The 24165-nt window shown below is 40.5% G+C and overlaps 1 protein-coding gene across 1 annotated transcript; it reads left to right on the forward strand.

The window, feature by feature from the left end:
• Nucleotides 1-2444: 2444 nt before the first annotated feature.
• On the forward strand, nucleotides 2445-22529 carry SLC22A7 (solute carrier family 22 member 7). Its single transcript, XM_063317830.1, has 9 exons — nucleotides 2445-2849; nucleotides 7147-7250; nucleotides 8986-9140; nucleotides 10610-10778; nucleotides 17275-17398; nucleotides 18979-19094; nucleotides 19185-19399; nucleotides 21631-21739; nucleotides 22313-22529. Exons 1-9 carry the CDS (start codon nucleotides 2475-2477, stop codon nucleotides 22527-22529), a joined length of 1584 nt encoding a protein of 527 aa, XP_063173900.1. The 5' UTR covers nucleotides 2445-2474.
• Nucleotides 22530-24165: the final 1636 nt, after the last annotated feature.

Below are 24165 nucleotides of genomic sequence, written 5' to 3' on the forward strand. Positions count from 1 at the left end.
TGGATTCCCTCCCCTGTGCCCCCCCCCCCAAATTAGTTCAACAGTCCTTCTTCTGGAATAATTTATGCTAAAGTCTAGTAATTGCTGCATTGTTTTCAGGCTGCTTAGAAGTCAATTATTTTATGGTTTGCTCTAAATATTCCTACTGTATGTGTCGATGTCAGACTGGGCTGTAGTTTCCTGGATCATTCCTTTTGGCTTCCTTCCATGTTCTATATATATCCTTTTGGGTTTATATCTTAACTAAACTCTTTCCATTGTCAACACAACATAATGTACCGCTGCATTGGCTTCTTTTATCGCTTTCCTCTTTTCTTCCCTTGTTGAAACTGTTTGCAATTATGCTTTGCATAACTTGATTTACTTTTCTTGTTAGTTTTTCCAGCCATGGAATTCTATTTATCATTGCTCTTAGTTTATTAAACTCTACTTTATTGAATCCAATATATACATGTACATATACATGTACATGTACATGTACATACACACACACACACACACACACATGTTTGACATACTGAGCCTTAGTTTCCTGAAAATCATGAAGTCCAACATTACATGGTCACTTTCTCCCAATATTCCCATTATTTCCACTTCACTGGCTAAGTCTTCCCATTCGGTTAATCAAGGAAACTGATCTGTGCCCTCCCCATCTCTGAGGAAGAAAACTGACTTTCCTAGAGGCTATCCTAATCATGCCTGTGGCCAAATCATCGACCAGTAGGGGGAGCTCGAAGGGATGAATTCTGCTTCTCGGAATGGCTTTCATGAGTTGCTTTCATGAGTTGCATCAGCATCTGATGAAGTGAGCTACAGCTCACAAAAGCTTGTGCCTTTCAATAAAATGTGTTAGTCAGAAAAGGTGCTACCAGATTCCTGATTTTTTGCCACCATGGACTAACGTGGCTGTCTTCCTACACTTGTTCCTCCTGGGTCATCCAATACACCATCTCTGTGCATGTTTTATAGTATACTTACAGGATATTAGCTGCCTTGTTGACCACTGATAGAAAAGCATATTACAAGTGGACAAGAAACAAAGAGCAACATACTAGATTCAAACAGCCTGATCTGTTGTATAGGCAGAAGCTTTTCATAGCAAGGATACAAAACATTTCTACTTGGGAATTTCTGCAGATCAGACCATTATTAAAGTCACGAGTCCAGTGGCCATTTCAAAAATTTGTAATTCTGAGTGGGAAAATCAAAAAAGCTGCAAAAAAGCTGTCAAACTGTCAAGAGGAGATCCCCAACCTTTTCCTTGGCATTGTACAGTGGTTTGATCTGCAAACCTTCATAGATTAAACTTTTCATGTCATGGACTTGTTATCACTGGTCATTGTCTGCTGACTGAGTTCCTACTAGACAGGCAGATGATCTATACTTAGACAGCCAGCTAACATGTACTACTGCATCCTATGCACTGGTCTTTAACTCCCCATATCCCTCACCAAGAATTATTCCATACAGTTAGAACTTCCACAAAGTTTTTGGATGATTGAGTCCTTTACCTTTGAGCACAAGAATCAGGAATCATAGATGGGACTAAAAATGGTTATAGACATTTTTTGGCATCTGCCTTTGGGCATCCTGAGTTTGTCACTTATTAAACACCTCATTCTTTTCTCAAAAGAATCCTCAAACATAAAAAGTCCCAGTATGATATGTAAGGATCAAAGAACTATCAAGCATGTGATTGTGTTCACATGACATGCTTACCAAGGCTAATGACCCTAGTTTACCCAGCTTTCTGAGTTGAAAACTGAATAATAAACACCTGGACTAAGTTTGCACAACCTGTTGCATTAATCTGTGATTGATTAGTTAGTTTACAGTTTAGTTAAGGAACATCCTCTATGTCCCATTAAAATGTTTGAACTGGCCAGCAAGTCTCACCTTGGTTGACCTATTCCTATGCTTTGGTTATTCTAAGGCAACCTTGTACAAGTCTTTCCAGTGCGTTGGATGACAACTCCCATTATTCCTATTTAAATGAACAAGGACAGTGAGATGCTCTGGAAGAAAATTGTTGGCTATAGGAAGGTACTGTGGCCTGTATGTGATTTTAGTAACCTGCATGGGATAGTATTTAGCTTTACAGACAAGGAGAGAGAAATATATATTGTATGTCCAGCCTGATTCTTGGAAGCATTAAAGGTTATTAGTCAACCAATAATATCCATTCTGTTAAATATTCTCCTATCTCCTAGCCTTCTGTCCCTACTTTTTCTATTGGGCATCTTTCTTTCATGTCTCAGTAACTATGATTTTACTGATTCTGGCTCCGTCTAGTTCTCACTGTGAATCCTTTGGCACAGTTTCTGCTGGGAGGGGGAAAGACATGTTCTACATTTCAAAGTCCACAAAGAGTTTGTGAAAAGTCATGGCACCTGGTTCATATAGAACACAACACAAGCAGGGTTTTTCTTCTCTGGCATCTTAGCTCTTATGAGCAAACAAGCGACTTGGCAAAGATGAACTTTGAAGAGCTCCTGCAAGAAGCTGGAGGCTTTGGGCAATTCCAGATGTTAACACTGCTTCTGCTCTGCCTTCCAAGGCTCTTCCTCCCTTTGCATTTCCTGCTGCATAACTTCCTAGCAGCCATACCAGGACATCACTGCGCCATCCCACATCAGCACCAGTTTGCCAACCTTACTGAAGAAGAGGTTCTACTCATCAACATTCCAAGGGATTTTAATGGTGCTTTCAGCTCCTGTGAGATGTTTTCTGAACCTCAGTTTCGCCTCCTGCTTAACTCTTCCCATGAATTGACCAACGTATCTGTCCAGAGCTGCCAGTATGGATGGATCTATGATCAGTCCCAATTCATTTCCACTATAGCCACCCAGGTAAAACTTCAAATTAGCATCAGACTTCAAATTAGCATCAGAAAAAAGCAAGAGAATGAAGTATTAAGGGGTGAAAGAGAATATAGTGTTATGTTATCCCTCTCCTCACTTTTTCCAAAACCTTATGTGGGTAATATAAGTATTCTCCTTAGATAATCACCTATCCAATCATATATTGGAATTTCGTATTCATTTAATTCTTATTTCTAGCTGAATATGCAAGACTGCATTGATCATAACCAGTCCATCTTACTCTTGTCTCTCTGTCAATTTACTTGGCTGAGATTGTAAGCTACTTAAGAGCAGGGTCTTGTCTAATTTTGTCTATGTAATACTGTAAGGCACAATATACATGATAAAATTATTACTACCACTACTGATATTAGTGCATATGTTGCCTGTATCATCAGATTATTTCTTGATCCATTTTAATCACTCTGGAAACAAGATTTTGAAAAACGTTGATGAATGTATGTACATTTCACTGTTTAGGAAAAGTAGGAAAGAAGCACTGAAAAAATGCTTTGCTAAACTTATACTTGGGATGAATGGAGATGACATTTTCATTTCCCCTTTTGACTTGTACCTCAGATTTATACACTAGTAGAAAGAGGTTTAAACTTTCAAACTTTTGCCTCCTAAAGACCTGGGAATATAATTTGAGGATATTTCTGAGACATTACAATTAAATGTCTCTTTACTTTCTTCAGAGGACAAATATCAGGATTTACAACTGCTTTGAAGGGTGAGGACTAGGAAAAGGTGTTTTTCTCTTATTCTTGTTTCTGGATATTAGGCACACACACATGCCCAAACACAGTATGAATTTGGGTCAGAGAAGTCTGGATCAGCCTTTGCATTCAGAGAGGGTTGAAGATATTCAGCAGTGAGAGAAAGTAACTTGCCCCCAGTTCAGGTGTGGTCTATTTTCATCACTTCATAACTGCCAAAGCTAAGCAGTCAGAGAATGAAGTTTCTGCTCTAAATGCAAGTAGTTCTGAATAAAGCACTGAATATTTCCAGGCCTGGCTTGGAAATCCTGCAAAGGCATTGTTATAATCAGATAGAGGTCTTCTAAGTGTGCAGCTAATCCAGCCCAGCGTCAGTATGACCATCTTGATGATGAGTGTTGTAATCCCACACATTTGGAAAGTACCAGATTGGGAAAGTTGGCCCAAATGATACAGAGCCACAGTATGACTTGATTACAAAGAAGCTGCTGGTCGTCTTTAGTTCCTTCCAGGGTCTTTCCTTGTTATGCCAATAAACAAACAAACAAACAAACAAATAAATGTATAAGACTGGCCCAGGCACATTTTCTACTGAGAGCAGAAATTGGTATTTCCAAGAACATGTTTCTGGGAAGAAGAGTTACTTAGTTAAAGCAAGGTGCTTCCTGCTTAAAGAATGTAAGTTGAAATAATAATAATAATAATAATAATAATAATAATAATAATAATAGGATGATGATTCATAAAAGCACATTGGGGTAAGAATAGATAAAGGGAAAGTCAGGACTGAAAGGAAATGGAAGGACAAAACAAAGAAGGAGGCAGTGGGATGACAAGACTCATTTCAGAGCTAAGAGAACGAGCATGTGTGGGTTGTGAGTTCTTCAGGTTCTCACTACCAACAGCTTGTATTTCTTTTGCAGTGTCTCTTGATATTGCCCTAGATCTTCTTTGTGCTATCTTAGTCTGTCACAATCTGATGCCCTCCAGTTGTGTTGGACCACAACATACGATATTCCCAGCCAGCCTGGCTAAAGGCTACTTTGGCTGGAGAGGGAGAGAAATTGAACCCATCAGAACAGCAGCAGCTTGAAGGAAAGCTGTTTCACATGTTTAACCTTGTGCTCTTTGTTTCAGTAATGGAAGAAGAGTTGTGTGGGATCAGACCAAAACCCACTGAATCCAGCCTTCTCTTACCAAATGGGCAACCAGATACTTCTCAGAGACCCACAAGCTGGTTATGGCAACAAGAGCATAGTTTCAGTCACATTCCCCAGAGAATGCTATTCCAAGCATGTTGCTTCTGGGGGATGTAGCTGTCGTGCCTAGGGAATATATCACCTTCACTCTTGCTCAGTTTCTCATTTTACCAACCTTAACGTTATTTATCATGATTCTACCTCGGTTTATGGAAAAATCACGGGTACACTTCTCTGCCTTTTCTCCTAATACATAAAATGCCTGTACACTTTTCCTAGTGTACACACCTTTGCAGTTTGGTTCCTTTTAGTAGGCTGGTCGTGTTCTTGGGGCAAAATGCCCTTAAGCATGTATGCTGTTGTGATATAATATTGTCCCCCGAACATTTTGAGTGTATGTATGTGTTTGGGGTGGGGTGGGGTGGGGTGGGCGGAGATGTCTCCTTAGTCCTCACTGAAAATCTTTGACTTTTGATGATTGACTTAATGGCTCTGTTCCCATGACACACAAGGCCATAAACTAGTCAACCATTTTAACTTACTGTGCTATATGAAACCAGCCCATGTGGTTCACTTAGTTCATTTATTTTATATACAATGTCTTCTAATGCATGTACATCACTGAAGGTGATTTATGGTTGTGCATTGTGTGAGCCCAGAAAATTAGATTAATTCAGTAGACCATGTGTCAGTTAACTGTGACTTTAGCTTGTCACGAGAACACAGCCAATTTATTCTGAGATCTGGCAACAGTTTTGGGGGTGGATGTGAAAATCTTTCTGTATAGTGTATACAATATTTGTTCTTGGTTTGTAGTAAGCATTAATTTTTCCATGGCATTCTGAGACAGTAAATTTCTTACTTGTTGGTCTTCTCTTCCTGGTGTCTCCAGCATATTCTAGTGTTCTATTTTTGCTGTCGATTTGCCAGACACCCATGCCTACTGAAGCAACAAGAATCTGAAATGCTCCTCTGGTGTCTGTCCATTACTAGAAAGAGGCTTGCCAAAGAAACAGAACATGAGATTTGTTTGGTTCAGAGCAAAGATTGATCTAGTCTAGCATCCTGTTTCTCACAGTGACCAAACAGATGCTTCAAGGAAGTCTATCAGCACAGTGTAACTACAATAGCTTTCTCCTGCTAGCTTCTCGGTATCACAAGCAACTGAAGGGCATGGTTAGCAGGCATGACTCACAGTCTTTGAGGAGCCTATCCTCCATGCATCTCTAGTGCACCAAATCGGGTGGCCATCTCAAATTATTAACACTCACACTTCCCAGCAGATTAAATGGCAGATTTACTCAGCACTTCAGTTAACTTCCTTAAATGTTAGAGAGTTAATGATTTATCATTGCATGGCAAACTTTCTTCCTATCAGATTATCTGCAGCACCTCAGAAGCTTTAAGGAAAATAAATTCACTCAGATTTAAAATAGCTGCACTGGCATCTCTAAAGGTAGATTGAATGCCCACCTGCCCCCCCCCCCCAATGCTGAAAATCAAGACATTGATTTTGGCAAACCCAACTCTGAGTTATTTTGGGGTCTAATAAAGGGGCCTAATGTTAATTTGAATGAATTTTAGGGTATTTGGGTAATATCTAAAGAGGGGTGATCACCTTTCACCTCGGTTTAAGGGTGTGGAAGGAAAGTAGACTTGTTCTGTCTGTTCTACCAACCAAATTTGGATCTAAACTGCTAATTTAATCTCTGATAATATGTGGTGATTTCAATAAAAGTGGCTTTGTATATTCTGCATGTTCTGGCTTTTTGATATTTCTCTGATTTAAAATGATTTAAGTACTGCTGTACAGGTTGTATCTACAGGGCTCATTCCCACCCCCACCCCTTTGCACAAATGAGAATTAGGAGTGTTCAGGATGACTGCAGGGATAGCCCAAGACCTTTTGGGTTCTGAACCAAAGAAGAACATGGTGCCTACCTCTCATTCCGTGTAGAAAAGCCACAGTATTTGAATATTCAACTGACAGTGAATGTTCCTTCAACACTGACTATGGAACAGCATCTTCCATAGCATCTGAAGGCAGCAGTTTACTTCAGGGAAGTAGGAAAGGCTGGACTGTATGCTGCTGTCTCCTCCAAACTCCAGCTGCTGCTGTTCCCCAACATCTTCCATTCACTCTGGTTAATGGTCGGGCCAGTGCTGGTGCTAATGGAATTTCATTATCTACCCTTTGGCATAATAACATCTACCAGCAGAATGGTACCTTTGGATCCAACCCATAGACTTTGGTTAGTTGGAATGTATAATTTTAAAATGTTTTATCACCTTCTGTAAATTATCATGAACATGAAACTTACTGGGCTACTGAAAAAGGGAATCATTAAATGAATGCCTATTTTCCAGTGGGATTTGGTTTGTGAGCATAAAAGCTTGAACCAAGCAACTGCTACCTTCTTCTTCTTCGGGGTGATGCTCGGGGCTGTGATCTTTGGATACCTGTCAGACAGGTAATTTGGTTTCATTCTTCCACTATTTTATCTAGATATGTGTGTATCTGAGGATGTATCTGAAGGATATGTTTGTAAAAGTTCATGCACAGGCAAGAAAAAATGTGAGAATTCAACCCCCTAGATCCCTATACACAATTTCCCAATGAAAACACAGCTCTTTTGTTCATCCATTTCAATTTTCAGCCAAAGCTTAGTTGTAGGACAAAATAGTTGTTCAGAGTCAATATCCAGTTATCTCTGTATGCTTCCAAAGCATACAGAAATTTTGCAAAATCCAGAAAAGAGACAACCCCATACTAGCTAGATAACAATCTGATTTGTTTTAAAATAACTTAGCATAATAATGTTGTTAAAACCTATAAATAACACTACCAGACCTGGGGTGTGAAACACTAGACAACCATTAGATAGCAGCAAAGTATTGGTATTTTGATATATCTGCTGCCATCTAGTGGTTGTTGGAGCTTTACAGGCTAAATCTGGTAGCACTAACATATGGGCCCTTTGTCAGGCAAATGATCAGATGGAAGTTTTTGCAATAGCCAGGAAATAGATGGATCTTTTTGGAATGTTCCAACAGGGGGAAACTGTTGAGGTAAATGTCATAACTTTTCTCCTTCCACTTAACAGAAGGGAATAACAGAAACAGTGTTGGAAACGGAGGAGGCAAACAGTGAGGGGAAGGCTAAATTTGGAGCTGTAAAGCAAAAGCATTTAGGAAGGCAGCAGAGCATTCCCCCCCGAAGATCTAACTGGGGGCAGGAATCTAAGCAATTTGTCTTCATCTATATTAGAAGAGCCAGTTTGGTGTAGTGATTAAGGCACCAGGCTAGCAATCTGGAGACTGTGAGTTCTAGTCCTGCCTTGGGCGCAAAGTCAGCTGGATGACGTTGGGCCACTCACTCTCTCTCAGTCCTAGGAAGCAGGCAATGGCAAACCACTTCTGAAATCTTGCCAAGAAAACTGCAGGGACTAGTCCAGGCAGTCACCAGAAGTCAAGACTGACTCAAAGCCACCTATATATTCATATTATTATTTTGTAACCAAATCAGACTAAAAACTCCCCCCCCCAAAATAGTAAAAAGTGTTAGAGTCTTGAATGGTTTTTGCTTCCAATGAAAGCCACACCTAGATAAATCTGGGTAAATCCTGCCTCTTGACATGTGCTAGAAGTTTTAATCCCATGCTTTTTTTGGGGGGGGGGAGCCTAACTTCCAATTACACATTTGCAGAACAAGCTCCCATCTCTCTCTCAACAATAACTCTGTAGGACCAATTATTTAGACTGCATGAAAGGACCAGCATAGATGTAATGCCACAGTAAATATAAAATAGGTCAAAAACAAATTAAATGGGTACTACCATTTCAGACTTACTTACTTATTTTCATTTATTTCCACTTGTGTTCATAGCCTACAGAAACCTAGTAGCTGCTCCAAAATAATTTCTGTGCTATATTTTTGTTCTTGGACAGGTGAAAAAGACTTGTTCAAAGTACAGGATATTGCTATTTTTTGCCTCAATAGAGATTACTATCACATGAAGCTTTCTTGCCAAGAGCTGATTCTGCTCCTTGAGGAATTCTTTGCTTGTTTGGATAAAAAGTGAACCATTAGTCAATTTCCCTGAAAGGGCGATTTGCTACTCTCATGACCTGTGGTAGGAATCTGGGGATGACTTCCAAGTTGTCTCCTTTGTCGCAGAAGTAATGTTTCTTTCTATGGTGCCTCAGGTTTGGTCGGAAGAGCATGCTCCTGGTGTCCTACTTGGGCACCCTCATCTTTGGGGTGCTGAGTGCGGCCTCAGATTCCTATAGTATGTTGGCAGTGACACGGACACTGACGGGGGTGTTTATCTGTGGGCTCTCCATCATCGTAATTCCACTGGGTAAGCCAAAGGGAGGGTCAAGGTGGGCCTTTAAAACTGGTTAGGGATAGATAGGAACCCGCTGTGCAAGGGAAATCATGGATGCGAAAAATGCCCTTGATTGCTGCATGCTTCTTGTGGAAAGATGAAAGACTCAAGTGTATTTTATATAGTTATGGATCAGAGGTGTCCACAGTAAAAAAAGTCAAGATGGCCACGATTGCACAATACAAACAGGCAGAGCTTTGATAGCATTCTCTTACCATGCCCTGCAGAAACTTCTGGTTTGGTACCTCTGCAAACTGAAATCTAACCAAATACTAGGTAAATACGATACCATGTTGGTATCTTTGTGAAAAAAGAAAGAAGGAATCATAGAAAGAGAGCCTCTAGTTCTCATGGTCTAGAGATGTATGGGCAGTAAACCAAACCTGGGAATCTGGGTAAGGCTGGGCAAGAATTAATGGGCCTGTGATAACCTGTATCCTTCCCTCTAATTCTTTGGAAGTGGTCGGGACAAAATATTTATTACATTACAAATCTGAAAATGTATTAATTAGTGGCAAGATTAGCTCAGTATTCATAAATCCAGAGGAGAACAGGGGCAAATTCCACATGGACTGATTTTAGTAAACCAAAAATTGCCTTCATGCTCTTTGGTAATGTGGTAGAGTCATTTCTGGGATTTTTTCCCCCAAGGCTGCATCATCAAAACTTGGGTGCAGAATTAAAAAATAAATAAATGGAAATGTGGGTGAAAATAGATGTATTAATCCTAGCATGAAAATAAATAAGACCCAATCTTATCAACAACTCCTCAGAAAGGCTGAAGAAAAGTAGACATGAGAAAAAGATGTTATAACAGAAGCATTTTTTTAAAAAAAAAATAAGCAACTCTCTTACTGTGACTGAAATAAAGAAAACTGTAGGGCTGAGGTAGACCAGGAAGGGGGATATGAGTGAAAAAAGTGTGATGTAGTCCTCAGTTGCAGGATTGAAAACACATTCTAAGCTGTGTACTAAGCAAGTACACAGAGGCCCAGATCCTTTAATTGTGTGTCTCAATTTTGCTATTTTGCACTTAGTGAAAGGAAATGATGAGATAATATATGAGGGTTTTCCTAAAAGTTGGAAATAAAAAAAAAGTGAAGCACAGGATGTTCTAAATGTACTCACTGACCCTAAAAGTTTGCAATTCTTGATTTAAAACAAAATCTGAAATATCAGGAATACAATTACAAGATCAACTAGCAATAAAAACAACAACCAAGACAGGGGTCAAAGAGAAGAAAACAAGCTGATGAAGAAAGTGGCAAATCTGAGAAGTACAAATTACATCTCAGTTGCTGGAGAAGCAAAGACTAAGATTAAAGGCTGTAAAAATGCATCCACTGTATTGTAATAATCAAGATCTGTCCTCCTCTCCCAATAAAAGGGAGACGTAGTTCTGTGCATAGATAGGCTTGCTGAGCACTTTTTATATCTTCCAGGCATGGAGTGGGTGGATATAGAACATCGTGCCATGTCAGGGGTTATAACCAGTCTCTTCTGGAGTTTTGGAAATATGCTTCTTGCTCTGATTGCCTACTTGGTGCGGGATTGGTCCAGGCTGCTTCTCACCACCTCTCTTCCTTGTATAGTGGGCATCATCTCTATATGGTGAGTGAAATCAATGTTGTTTCTCAAAAGCTCCTTCACAAAATCAGGTTAAACTAGTAAAATAATAACTGGTTTACCTTGACTGCAGGCCATGTCCTAGACCAGCCTTTCTCAACTTTTTGACCCTGGAGGAACTCTTGAAAAATCTTTCAGGCCTTGGAGAACCCTGCACATTCAGGCTCAAATATAGGCCAGAAGTTACAAAATTATTATATTGGTTTCATGTGTAGGCCTGTAGATTTGCACTAACAGTGTTCTTAAACTAAAATTAAAGAATGAAACTTACCTCTTTAATGTGAAGTTGCCTGAATTTGAAATAATTTTTAAAACAAATTGTGATCTCCCGGGGAACCCCTAGTGACCTCTCACAGAACCCTTGGGTTCCACGGAACTCTGGTTGAGAAATCCTGTCCTAGACCAAAGCAAGATTTGGTGTATTTGAATTGGTGTCAGAAGAATTCATGGTGCTTTTGATGGTGGGACTTTGGAAACACAAAGTTTCAGGCAGCTAATCAGAGGCAACTGTGTTTCTAAGAAAGGGTCAGCATCAGGGGTGTCTGCAGGGCATGGTCAAAAACCAATCGAAGAGAATATTTGTAGCTCAGGGTTGAACTGTGGAGTCCTTGGTGCTCTCTGAGCCTTATAGTTTCCTTGCAGACATTTCATTTCCAGACAGTTGTACCAAGGAGAGAACAACACCTGCACCGACACAAACAGGGCAAGCCACTGCATATAAACAGAGAGCGAACCCCACTCCCTTTTTGCACTGAAAATGTTGCCTAGTCTGGCAAAGAAATGCCTGCAAGGAAACTACAAGGCTCAGAGAGCACCAAGGACTCAACATGGTCAAAAAGTCAAATTAAAATATTAAGAGAAAGATGTTAATTTGTGCCCAGGATGTTTGCTATAAACTGAAATGAGTGATCCAACACCTTGTCCCAAGTGTTAATGACCCACCGTTTGGCATTTTTTAAATAAATAATATCTCAGTAATGGCCCACCAAGAGCAAAATAAGCATCTGGTTGACTAAGAATTGGGCATTACTCATACAAGTAAGGAGAAAGTGTGCAGTTTTCTTTTGTGAAGCCTTTTGGATTGGAATTTGGAAATCCACCACTTTAATATAGTCAAATGCTCAGATATGCTTACATATTTAAATCTGTCTTGGCTTTTGCATCAGCATCAAATTAAGATTAACATTATCCTGCTTCAAAGTCCAGGTCAGAGACCCTGAAATAAACATTCCTTCTCTAGACTTCTATTCTGGCTTGGGACTATGATTCCAGAAAGTAGAACTTTGCTTTTGCTGGAAGGATTCTCCCTGTAGGTTTCAAACAACAGCTTCTTTTCCTCTATTCCTTAAATGAAATGGTGGTCAGAAACAGACACTGATGTAATCAGTTTCTCTAGCCTAGAAGAACAGACAGGAACAAGCCTGAAACTGTATTTAGTTATTAACTATGGGGTTCAATATACCTCCTGTTTCTACAAGGCTTTGGGAGGTTTACAAAAGTAAGGAAAAATGCATACAAAGAAGATGAGCACCCAGTATCAAAACTATCTACTAGGCAATCTGCAAACCAGTAAGTTCCAAATACTTGGAGGAACAGCCAGGTTTAAAGCAATTTGCGAAAGAAGTAGTATTTTTATTTGGCATGCATTTGTATCTAAGTGTGGAATAAGACTTTTTTTTTTCTTCCAACAGCCCTGCTGTGAAGTTGGTTGGACTGAGAGTGAGTGACTGGTTCAAAGTCACCCAATGAGCTTCCATGGCTAAGGGGGGACTAGTACATGGGTCACTTCTGGTTCAACACTTTAGCACTACCCCACATAGGCTAGGGGGTTTTGACTCTTGTAGATCCTGGAAGGTGAGGTGCTCCATGCATGGGGGCAGTTACAGAGAAGGCATATTATTGTTAAGGCCCTATTCCTTAGACTTCATGTTGGTTGAGACACTCCTTGTAGGAACTGCATGGGACAGGCCAGAATTTGTTGGATCCTGTAGGTACCCAATTTGCCTTAAACTGCTTGGGGTTTCACTCTATATTACACACAGAGAACTTTACCCTGAAAACAGCAACAACAGTAATAATTTGTAATGCAGTGGCCTTGGAGGCTAGAGTTTCATCCAAGAATGGCAGAATGGAAGAGTGATGGACATATCCCACAAAGGGCTGTTTTTATTCTCTACTGCATTGCTCTTAATCTTTTCATTTTAAGTTAATCTTGTTTTTCATTCTCTACTGCATTGCTCTTTAAGTCTGAGCATTAAAAATCATCAGCATTAATCACCCATCCATGCCATCTCCTCCTACTTCAAGATAGTACCTTTTGTGAGAAGGGTCTGGGTGTCCTGGTAGGCCACAAATTAAGCATGAGTCAGCAGTGTACTGCAGCTGCCAAAAGAGCCAATGTAATCTTGGGCTGCATCAATAGAGGTATAACGTTGAGATCACAGGAAGTTCAGACTGCACCTGGAATACTGTGTCCAGTTTTGGTTACCACAACACAGGAAGGATGCTGAGGAACTGGAAAAGTGCAGAGAAAGAGCAACAAAGATGGCAACAGGCTTGGAAGCTAAATCCGATGAAGATTGGTTAAAGGAACTGGGTATGTTTAATCTAAAGAAGAGAAGGAGATATGATAGCAGTCTTCCAATACTTGAAGGGCTGTCACAGGGAAGAAGGTGTGGATTTATTCTCCATAGTGCCTGAGGGTAGGACAAGAACCAATAGGTGGAAGATTTACCGAGAGAGATCCAAAGTTGAAATAAAGAGGACTTTCCTGACTGCGAGAGCTATTAAGCAGCAGAATGGCCTGCCTCCTGGAGCTGTGGGTTCTCCATCACTGGCAGTTTTCGAGCAAACGTTGGGCAACAATGTGTCTGGCATGGCCTGAGGATTCCTGCATTGGGCAGGGGGTTGAACTAGAAGATTGTCAAGATTCCCTCTGACCCTATGATTCTATGAAGATCTCAGTCTGTTGAGTTCAATTCATAGGAGGCTTCTATTATTTTAAATAAGCCAGAAGAAACTTGAATATATCTGCAAGTAGCATGTGCTCACAAACATGACTTTAGGAGCAAAGTTCTTTAGGAAACATACCTTATGACTCAGAAAGTTTTTTTAGATGAGCAAGCAAAGCATGCTGCATGTACATTTTTAGCTTTGTGGGAAGTTTTCATAAAGTTGTGATTAAAACATGACAATGTGAGTGACTGAATACTTTGGTCAGCTCTAGAGCTGCTTATCATACTCAGTGAGGATGACATGGGCACACAGTTTGAGGAGTTTTAGCTAGAGCAGTGTTTTTCAAACTTGGCAACTTTGAGATGTGTGGACTTCAACTCCCTGATTTCCCCAGCCAGCCTTGCTGGCTGGGGAAATCTGGGAGTTGAAGTCCACACATCTCAAAGTTGCCAAATTTGAAAAATGCTGAGCTACAGAATACAGGCAGATTGTTGTTTATTCGTTTAGTCGCTTCCAGCTCTTCATGACTTCATGGACCAGCCCACGCCAGAGCTTCCTGTCAGTTGTAAACACCCCCAGCTCCCCCAGGGACGAATCCGTCACCTCTAGAATATCATCTATCCATCTTGCCCTTGGTCAGCCCCTCTTCCTTTTGCCCTCCACTCTCCCTAGCATCAGCATCTTCTCCAGGGTGTCCTGTCTTCTCATTATGTGGCCAAAGTACTTCAGTTTTGCCTTTAATATCATTCCCTCAAGTGAGCAGTCTGGCTTTATTTCCTGGAGGATGGACTGGTTTGATCTTCTTGCAGTCCAAGGCACTCTCAGAATTTCCCTCCAACACCACAGTTCAAAAGCATCAATCTTCCTTCTCTCAGCCTTCCTTATGGTCCAGCTCTCGCAGCCATATGTTACTACGGGGAACACCATTGCTTTAACTATGCGGACCTTTGTTGTCAGTGTGATGTCTCTGCTCTTAACTATTTTATCGAGATTTGTCATTGCTCTTCTCCCAAGGATTAAATGTCTTCTGATTTCCTGACTGCAGTCAGCATCTGCAGTAATCTTCGCACCTAGAAATACAAAGTCTTTCACTGCCTTTACATTTTCTCCCTCTATTTGCCAGTTATCAATCAAGCTGGTTGCCATAATCTTGGTGTTTTTGAGGTTTAGCTGCAAGCCAGCTTTTGCACTTTCTTCTTTCACCTTCATCATAAGGCTCCTCAGTTCCTCTTTGCTTTCAGCCATCAAAGTGGTATCATCTGCATATCTGAGATTGTTAATGTTTCTTCCAGCGATGTTAACTCCAGCCTTGGGTTCCTCAAGCCCAGCATGTCGCGTGATGTGTTCTGCGTACAAGTTGAATAGGTAGGGTGAGAGTATACAGCCCTGCCGTACTCCTTTCCCAATCTTAAACCAGTCCGTTGTTCCGTGGTCTGTTCTTACTGTTGCTACTTGGTTGTTATACAGATTCTTCAGGAGGCAGACAAGATGACTCGGTATCCCCATACCACTAAGAACTTGCCACAATTTGTTATGGTCCACACAGTCAAAGGCTTTAGAATAGTCAATAAAACAGAAATAGATGTTTTTCTGAAACTCCCTGGCTTTTTCCATTATCCAGCGGATATTGGCAATTTGGTCTCTAGTTCCTCTGCCTTTTCTAAACCCAGCTTGTACATCTGGCAATTCTCGCTCCATGAATTGCTGAAGTCTACCTTGCAGGATCTTGAGCATTACCTTACTGGCATGTGAAATGAGTGCCACTGTTCGATAGTTTGAACATTGTTTCGTGTTTACCTTTTTTGGTATGGGGATATAAGTTGATTTTTTCCAGTCTGATGGCCATTCTTGTGTTTTCCAAAATTGCTGGCATATAGCACGCATTACCTTGACAGCATCATCTTGCAAGATTTTGAACAGTTCAGCTGGGATGCCGTTGTCTCCTGCTGCCTTGTTATTAGCAATGCTTCTTAAGGCCCATTCAACCTCACTCTTCAGGATGTCTGGCTCTAGCTCCCTGACCACACCGTCAAAGCTATCCCTGATATTGTTATCCTTCCTATACAGGTGTTCTGTATATTCTTGCCACCTTTTCTTGATCTCTTCTTCTTCTGTTAGGTCCTTGCCATCTTTGTTTCTGATCATACCCATTTTTGCCTGGAATTTACCTCCAATGTTTCTAATTTTCTGGAAGAGGTCTCTTGTCCTTCCTATTCTATTGTCTTCTTCCACTTCCATGCATTGCTTGTTTAAAAATAGATCCTTATCTCTTCTGGCTAACCTCTGGAATTTTGCATTTAATTGGGCATTTCTCCCCCTATCACTGTTGCCTTTTGCTTTCCTTCTTTCTTGGGCCACTTCTAGTGTCTCAGCAGACAGCCATTTTGCCTTCTTGGTTTTCTCTTTCTTTGGGATGTATTTTGTTGCCACCTCCTGAACAATGTTGCGAACTTCTGTCCGTAGTTCTTCCGGGACCCTATCTACTAAGTCCAGTCCCTTAAATCGATTCTTCACCTCCACTGCATATTCCTTAGGAATATTAGTGAGCTCATATCTAGCTGATCTGTGGGTCTTCCCTAATCTCTTTAGTCTGATCCTAAATTGTGCAAGAAGAAGTTCATGATCGGAACTACAGTCAGCTCCAGGTCTTGTTTTTACTGACTGTATAGATGTCCGCCACCTTTGGCTGCAAAGGATGTAGTCAATCTGATTTCGGTGTTGTCCATCTGGTGAAGTCCATGTATAAAGCTGTTTCTTAGGTTGTTGGAAGAGAGTGTTTGTTATGCAGAGTGAGTTGTCTTGGCAAAATCCTATCAGCCTATGTCCTGCTTCGTTTTGTTCTCCCAGGCCATGCTTACCTGTAATTCCAGGTGTCATTTGACTGCCCACCTTAGCATTCCAGTCTCCCGTGATGAAAATAACATCTCTTTTAGGCGTGTTGTCCAGTAGGTGCTGCAGATCCTCATAGAACTGCTCTACCTCAGCTTCTTCAGCATCTGTGGTTGGGACGTATATTTGGATCACTGTGATCTTAGATGGCTTGCCCTGAATTCGAATTGAGATCATTCTATCATTTTTTGAATTGTATCCAAGCACTGCTTTAGCCACTTTACTATTAATTATGAAGGCTACTCCATTTCTTCTGTGGTCCTCTTGTCCACAGTAGTAGATCTGGTGGTCATTTGATGTGAAGTGGCCCATTCCAGTCCATTTCAGTTCACTGATGCCCAAAATGTCTATCTTTAATCTTGACATCTCACCAATAACCACATCCAATTTGCCCTGGCTCATAGATCTTACATTCCAGGTTCCAATGGTGTGTTGATCCTTAGAACATCAGATTTGCCGTTTGCCACCAGCACCGTCGGCCGCTAGCCACCCTTTCGGCTTTGAGCTAGCTGCATCATCAGCTAGTTGAACTCATCCTCTGTTCCTCCCCAGTAGCATTTTGACCATCTTCTGACCTGGGGGTCTCATCTTCCGATGGTATACAATGAGACCTTTTTTTCACCCTCCTCTTTAATAGGTGGCTCTCAGAATCTGCCAGGTGGTTGTTGATTAAAGGGAAGCTGAAACAAGCTCACAGTCATTTGAAAAAGTGTGCCAGAATGAACAGAAGGAAGGAGTTTGCTGACAAAATAAATCCTGAGGTATGTCAAGACATCAGTATCTAAAAACACAAGAGATGAAACTGATCTCTTCTGTCCCCATCACCCCCCCACCCCCATTCCCTCAACTGCTGTGAATATAGGATGGGCAAATCAATCAAAGTCAGTTTTGCAAATTTATCCAGTTTGGATTCTTTCAGTTTTTCATTTTCCATTTCATTTTGGTTTGCCCATTAGTAATTTTACATTCTTTTTCAATAAGGTTGCATTTAAAAATATATGTAATTTTGTACATGTTTCTCCAAGCAAAAGCATTTTTGTCTGCAGTTTTATCTAACATTCACAGTTTTCCCAAACAATTTTCCTTCTATGTTTATGCAGATTTTTATCTAATGTATGTTATTTTTTTGAGTGGCAATCTGCACTGCAGTATTTGAAGAGGTGCCAATTTCAAGCAATAACCCAGACATGATATAAAAATGAGAATTTAGATAAGTCTGCATTTGGATGCAAACTAAACAAATTGTTCTCCAATCCTCACATGAAAATAGCACCAAGGAGAGGCAGACTGGGTCTACTCTTGCATATACAAGGCAGAATCAGCTGGTCACATTTTATCCCATACTTGAGACCTCCAGTTCCCTAATGTTGTCACCACTAGGCACGCATTGGTTCAGCTTAAGAAAGATTGGGCACTGCTTCAGCTTAGATATACTAGGGAATGGGGAGTATCTGTGAGATGCTGAAGATAAGAGTGGCTCGTGGCTCAATCCTGCATCTCCTCAGAGGCTATCTTGGGTGTAGAGGACAGTCATATTACCAGTGGTGAAGATTTAGCTGTCATCAGATTTTTTATGAGGAAAATGGGGCTCATGTCATTTTGTCCTTCCTCTCATACAGCTCAATAGCCTCCACTATATAGGACCACTTTCCCAATTGGCTCACTGTCATTTGGCCTTCAGGTGACCTGAGACCAGCTTCTTGGCTTCCCTGTTCAATGACTGAATTTCCCTGCAGGAGACAGAATCCCATCCTATCTCTTGGACATTGCTAAGTCACAATGTGTGTTTGATTTTGAATTAGCATTTTGGGGTGACCCCAAAGACTGTGGTTTATAAACTGTAGTTGATGACTGAATATGTTGGTGAATCCAGATAGTTGGGTTTATTCAATAAATCATGACTTAGCACCTTACACGTGTTCCCCATATTAAAGAACTGAAATACATGAGACCAATGGCAGGGGTGTATTTCCCACTTTATGGAAGTCAGTCTTCTATTTCTGCATGTGTCCTTCATCTGAAGAGTCCAAATTTGGTTTAAAGAGAAAACACTAGCAGATGGAAGACCAGAGGTATTGAAGATGCCAATCAGTAGTCCACCCAAGGACAGAAAACTGAGCAAGCCCACAGTTCTACAAAATGTGATCTTCCCCTTTTGTATCATATTCCTATGTAAATTGCAGTACTTGGTTCAGATAGGTAGATTTGTAGCTCTACCAATAATTTAGCAAATGCAGTTTTAATGGCAGCGTGTGCTTTTGTTTTTTTGATGATACATTTCTGTTCTTCTTCCTTGGCAACATGTAAGTGGTTGCTGTAAAACCCAGCTTCCCTTCCTCAGATCTTACTCAAGACTGCAGCAGCAATAGCACAGAAGTCAGATGGGAATTATTCCTACATCAGTCTTCTCCGAACGCCAGTGCTGAGAAAGATTTCCTTTTGCTTGGGAGCTGTGTGGTGAGGCACACTTCTTCTTGAGTTCTCTTGTACATTTTTGTCCTGATTCTGGGGTACCTTTGCACATCTCTTTATCTCCCCATCCTTTAGGTTTGGAGCAGCTTTCTCCTATTATAGCATAAGCATGAACATCACTGATTTTGGCCTGGGAATGTACATGACCCAGTTTGTCTTTGGGCTCATTGAGATTCCTGCCAAGCTCCTTGTTTTTGTTCTGGTGAATCGAGTTGGACGAAGAGGGAGCCAAGCCTGGTCCCTCATCCTAACTGGATTATTTATAGGAATCAACATTATCATCTCAACATGTAAGTGGGTTTAGATAGATAGTTTAATCCTCTCCCCCCTCTGTTTCTCAACCTCAGCAACTTTAAGATGCATGGACTTCAACTCCCAGAATTCCCCAGCCGGCATCTTAAAGTTGCTGAGGTTGAGAAGCACTGATCTATTTCACATATCTGGGGACTAGTCACTCCAGCAAGGCTGATTGAGTAGATATTACTGAAAATTAATTCCCCAAAACAATTTTTTATTCAAGAGAGCAACTTTCCCCAATCAGGTGACCTCCATGTATCTTGGACCACAATTCATAGAGTTACCCATGTCTGAAAGGTACCAGATTGGAAAAGATGCAATTAAGACAAGTAAGGAACTGTGTACATAGGGAGTACCTTTAGACCAGGTCCTAATTGCATATCAATCTCAAGTTTGTCTACTTCAAGGGTAGGCAAACTGTTGCCTTTCAGATAATTGTGGACTAGCTGGATACAGGAGAAGAGCTGCTTTATTCCAAACTGACCATTGATAGTGGGACATGGTGGGAGTGGTAATTCCAAAATCTGAAGGCCATAAAGTTACTTGGCCTAGCGTATCCCAGCAAGAGCAGCCTTTCCCAAGTTCTGGACAAGAAACATGGAGGAAAACAGGCTTTAAATTATATGGAGTAATCAAAAACCTGATGACTGGGGAAGGCAATGGCAAACCACCCCGATATAGTCTGCCAAGAAAATGTTGCGAAAACGGCGTCCCCCCAAAGGTTCAGACATGACTTGGTGCTTGCACAGGGGACTTTTCACCTTTCAATCAAAAATCAGGAACAGCCTGGCAGCATCTTTTCCAACTGACACATTTTATTAAAAGGCGTACTGTAGGGTTTAAATTGAAATGAGGATGGTGGGGGTAAGGGTGGGGGTAAGGGTGGAGGAGACAAGTTACTAATGAAGATGCAGATTGCATGTGAGACAGATTAAAAGTAGCTTAACAACTAACAATTGCAATGTGTTAAAAACTCACTCTCCTTGTCTTGAGTAGTCAGGGATTTAACTTGGCTATTTATTTCTGCTTTTATCTTTATTTCAGCTCTATAAATTGCTCACATTATATTAATGTAAATATACCAAGTCAGACAAAACCCCTCAAATTTAGATCAATATTTATTCAAACTGGATGTAAGAAGAAATCTTAACTATTTGTATTTGCATATTTGTCTAAGGCAATTCTAAATCAAACACAATTAATTGATTTTGAAAAAGTGATTTACAGTATTTCACATTTACTGCCAAGAACATCCACATCACTCATTACCTTTAAACTCAGTGTTCCTTGTGGATCATTGGGTCAGATCAGAAGATTTGAGTGATTTTGCTGAGATTTTAAATGAAAACAAAATACCTTTTAAGGAATTCTGATGCAATTTCCTTAGTGGCAAAATCCATATCTTACCACACATTGTCCCTGTGAGTATAGTGATTTACAGGGTAGGTTTACAGGTTGCCCTTGTTTAGTGACCACAATTGTGACCAGAACTCAGTCATTAAGCAAAGTGGTCACTAAGCAAAACTGCAGCTGTGCTTATGATCTTACTTCAGCTTTCCTTGGCTTTACAGACCTGCAAAGGTTGTAAATGTGAGGATTGGTCATAAAGTTACTTTTTCATCACTGTTGTAACTGCAAGCAGTTGCTAAATGAGGCAGTTTAAACAAGGACTACCTGTATAGGATACATATAGGATACATTAAAACCTCTTGGTTGTTCTCATCTCAGTGCAAAGCTGAGTTGTGTCAAGATTATTTTGGTGAAAGTCCAGTTTTCTGGTTGAGAAAGTGCAGCCTACACAACACAGGCAATCCTCCCAGCCTCAGGCTCTGCATGTGCAAAAGGGCTATGGATGTGGTAAAGCAACAACACCAGCATCAAGATCCTAACTTGCACAAGCAAATGATTGGCCTCTACCTGAAACCCCTAGCATATGACGAACATGGTCAGCTTTCACTATAGCACAGTGTTTCTTAAACTTGACAACTTTAAGACATGTGGACTTCAACTTCCAGAATTCTCCAGCCAGCAAATCCGGGAGTTGAAATCCACATGTTTAAAGTTGTCAAGTTTGAGAAACACTGTTGTAGCAGGTGCTAGGTCCATTTCTGTCTTATCAGGTAACAAATACCAGGGTCAGTTAAACATTGGTGGGATGGCTGTAATGACACAGTATGAATGTGTGCTTCCCAAGATTTCAACTGCATCCTGTTTCTCATCCCAGCACTGGGGACTTTGCGCTTGGTGGTGGCCATCATAGGCAAAGGATTTTCTGAAGCCGCCTTCACTACAGTCTTCTTGTATTCTTCAGAACTCTATCCCACCATCCTTAGGTAAGAAAGAGATCCTTTTGAGATGAATAATTGGTTGCATTATTAAGTGCTGGATCAAGAAGATCTTGGGTCTGATTGAAAAGAGTTACTGCTATGCTTGTTCCAACAATCCTAGATCCTAGCATGCGCAACCCCTCTCCCCCACCCAGCACCTTTTAAGAATTTGCTTTTCTGCATGTAAGATCACGCAGTGCCATTTGGGGCCTGAAACTGCAGTGTTGAATAAATAGATCACTTAACCAATTATAAACTTTTTTTTAAAATTCAGAGCTATTATTTTTAACCCAAAGATAAATTACTTAATGATTTGATTCACATGTCCTTACTTAGATGATGGTATGAAAAACTGAAATGAGCAACTGGAGATACATATATAATGATGACATTATCAAGTCTCTTAATATGAGGATGCTTTTGAAGTTCTCACATCCTGTTCATTACCTTGTTCCTCTTGCAACTTATGTTCTTAACAGATAAACAGTGGGTGCAAATGTTGACCTAAATCAACACATCCAGCCTATCTTTTGTGTGCTTTCTCAACCTCTTTTGATTGCTTCCTTCCTTTGCTTCTAGACAGAAGGGACAAGGATATTGCTCCTTCCTGGCACGTCTAGGAGGGTCTGTGGCTCCGCTTGTCTTCCTGTTGAATAGCATCTGGAAGCCTCTGCCCCAAGTGGCATCTTTTGCCATAGCAGTGCTTTGTGGTTCATCAGCCTTCTTCCTCCCAGAGACACTAGGCATCCATCTGCCGGAAACTATAGAGGACATGGAAAAACTAAGGTGTGAATGAGATTCACTAAGAATTAGAAGACTGTGTAATTTGCTAAAATTTTCACATTTTTAAAGCACAGCTTAATTTCTTCCCATCTCTCCATCAGTTTATGATTTTTTTTAAAAAAAAGGCATATTTTAAAAGTTATAAGCACGTTTATGTAAAATTTGTTTTGTGCACAGAAAGACATACAATTCTTGTATACAATTTTCCTAGTTTTCACATTTGTTAGCATTTGCTTTTGGTATTCTATCTTCCCCAACTTGGGTCAAATTCTTTAATCAAGAATTGCACATAAAACTAGAAGTGCCCAAACCAGTGGATAATTGTACAGCTAAACAGCATTTGAGTTCACATATTAGTTAAGGAAGTTAAAGTCTCTTGAACTTAAACATAGAGATTAGAGTTGGAGATAGTAGGAATCAGAGATTTTAATGAAAGTCTAAAAGGGATCACCATTAGGTAGCAATGTGGATTACTTTTCCATTAATCTGCCAATGCAGATAAATATATGATCTAACAGGATCTAATAAATACTACTCAGGAAGCAGTCCCTTAGTAGATCCTGTGCATTATTTACTGGAAGCCAATTCCAAAGTTTTCTACTAGCTTTACTGGGCTAGGCTATACAACAAAGTCTGTAGCTCCTTATAAGGTGTAGGGAATGTGTTGGGGTGCCTGTGCACATGTGCACAATGCTAGGCCAAATTGGGGCCTCTGTGGTCCCAGGAGAATTTCACAGAAAAAGGAGCCCCCTTTCTCTGTTGGTGGCTGATGGGTCTATTTTTTTTTCTTTAAAAAGCCTTTATCTGGATTTACAGCCCCATGTAGAAAGACAATGCTGCACTGTCACCAGACTGATAACTGGTCAGGTAATCATTTTACCAAGGAAGAAAATGGAGGAGAGTCTTCATATCAGACAGGGTCAGAGACTTCTGAGCTGAAGTCCAAGGGTAAGCTGCAGTACAGGATAAGTTGGATGTGATAAAGTGGACCCTCTTTGGTCTACTGTTTTTTTTTCTGCAACAGACTATGCAAATAGTCTGGAGTAATTGGATAATTGGATTATGTTTTGTCTGGAAAATATATGCAAAAAAACATTATGTTAGACCTCAAGTGACAACTCAAAAGATAAAAGATTTTAATATAAAAAAGACTCCATACCTATAAGAAACTAGATTGTCAGGGATACGGTTAGGCTAAAAGCCTTTCTCCGGATAGCTAGATTTCTATGTGGAGTTGCCAAAAGCCTTGGGATTGGTTGCAGCTGCAGGGTGCAGTGAGATTGCAGGGGGTCGTTTCGCATGAAAGTAATGCTCAGCCCATTCAGACTGGCCACTGGGTCCTCTGGGCAGGAATGAATAAAAAGGGCTTGTTGAAGTTGAGACTTGGCCCATAGAAAATAATAAAATTTAATTTCATAATGCCAACTGTACTTTATTAGGTCCGGTGAGAGTTAAATTGAATATACCATGTTGTGACAATTTGTGTTTACCTTAAACATCCAAAATTGGCATAGAACTGATTTTTTAAAGAAGTGGTATCTGAAAAACACCAACTTACTTCTTCTGGGATACTCCTGTTGGGATAAACCTTCTGGGATTCTGGCCTTGTTATTTTCCTTCAGTCAAGTTTAGTTTCAAACAGTATCTAT

This window comes from Candoia aspera, chromosome 1 (genome assembly GCF_035149785.1).
Source record: "Candoia aspera isolate rCanAsp1 chromosome 1, rCanAsp1.hap2, whole genome shotgun sequence".
Classification (NCBI taxonomy): Eukaryota; Metazoa; Chordata; class Lepidosauria; order Squamata; family Boidae; genus Candoia; species Candoia aspera.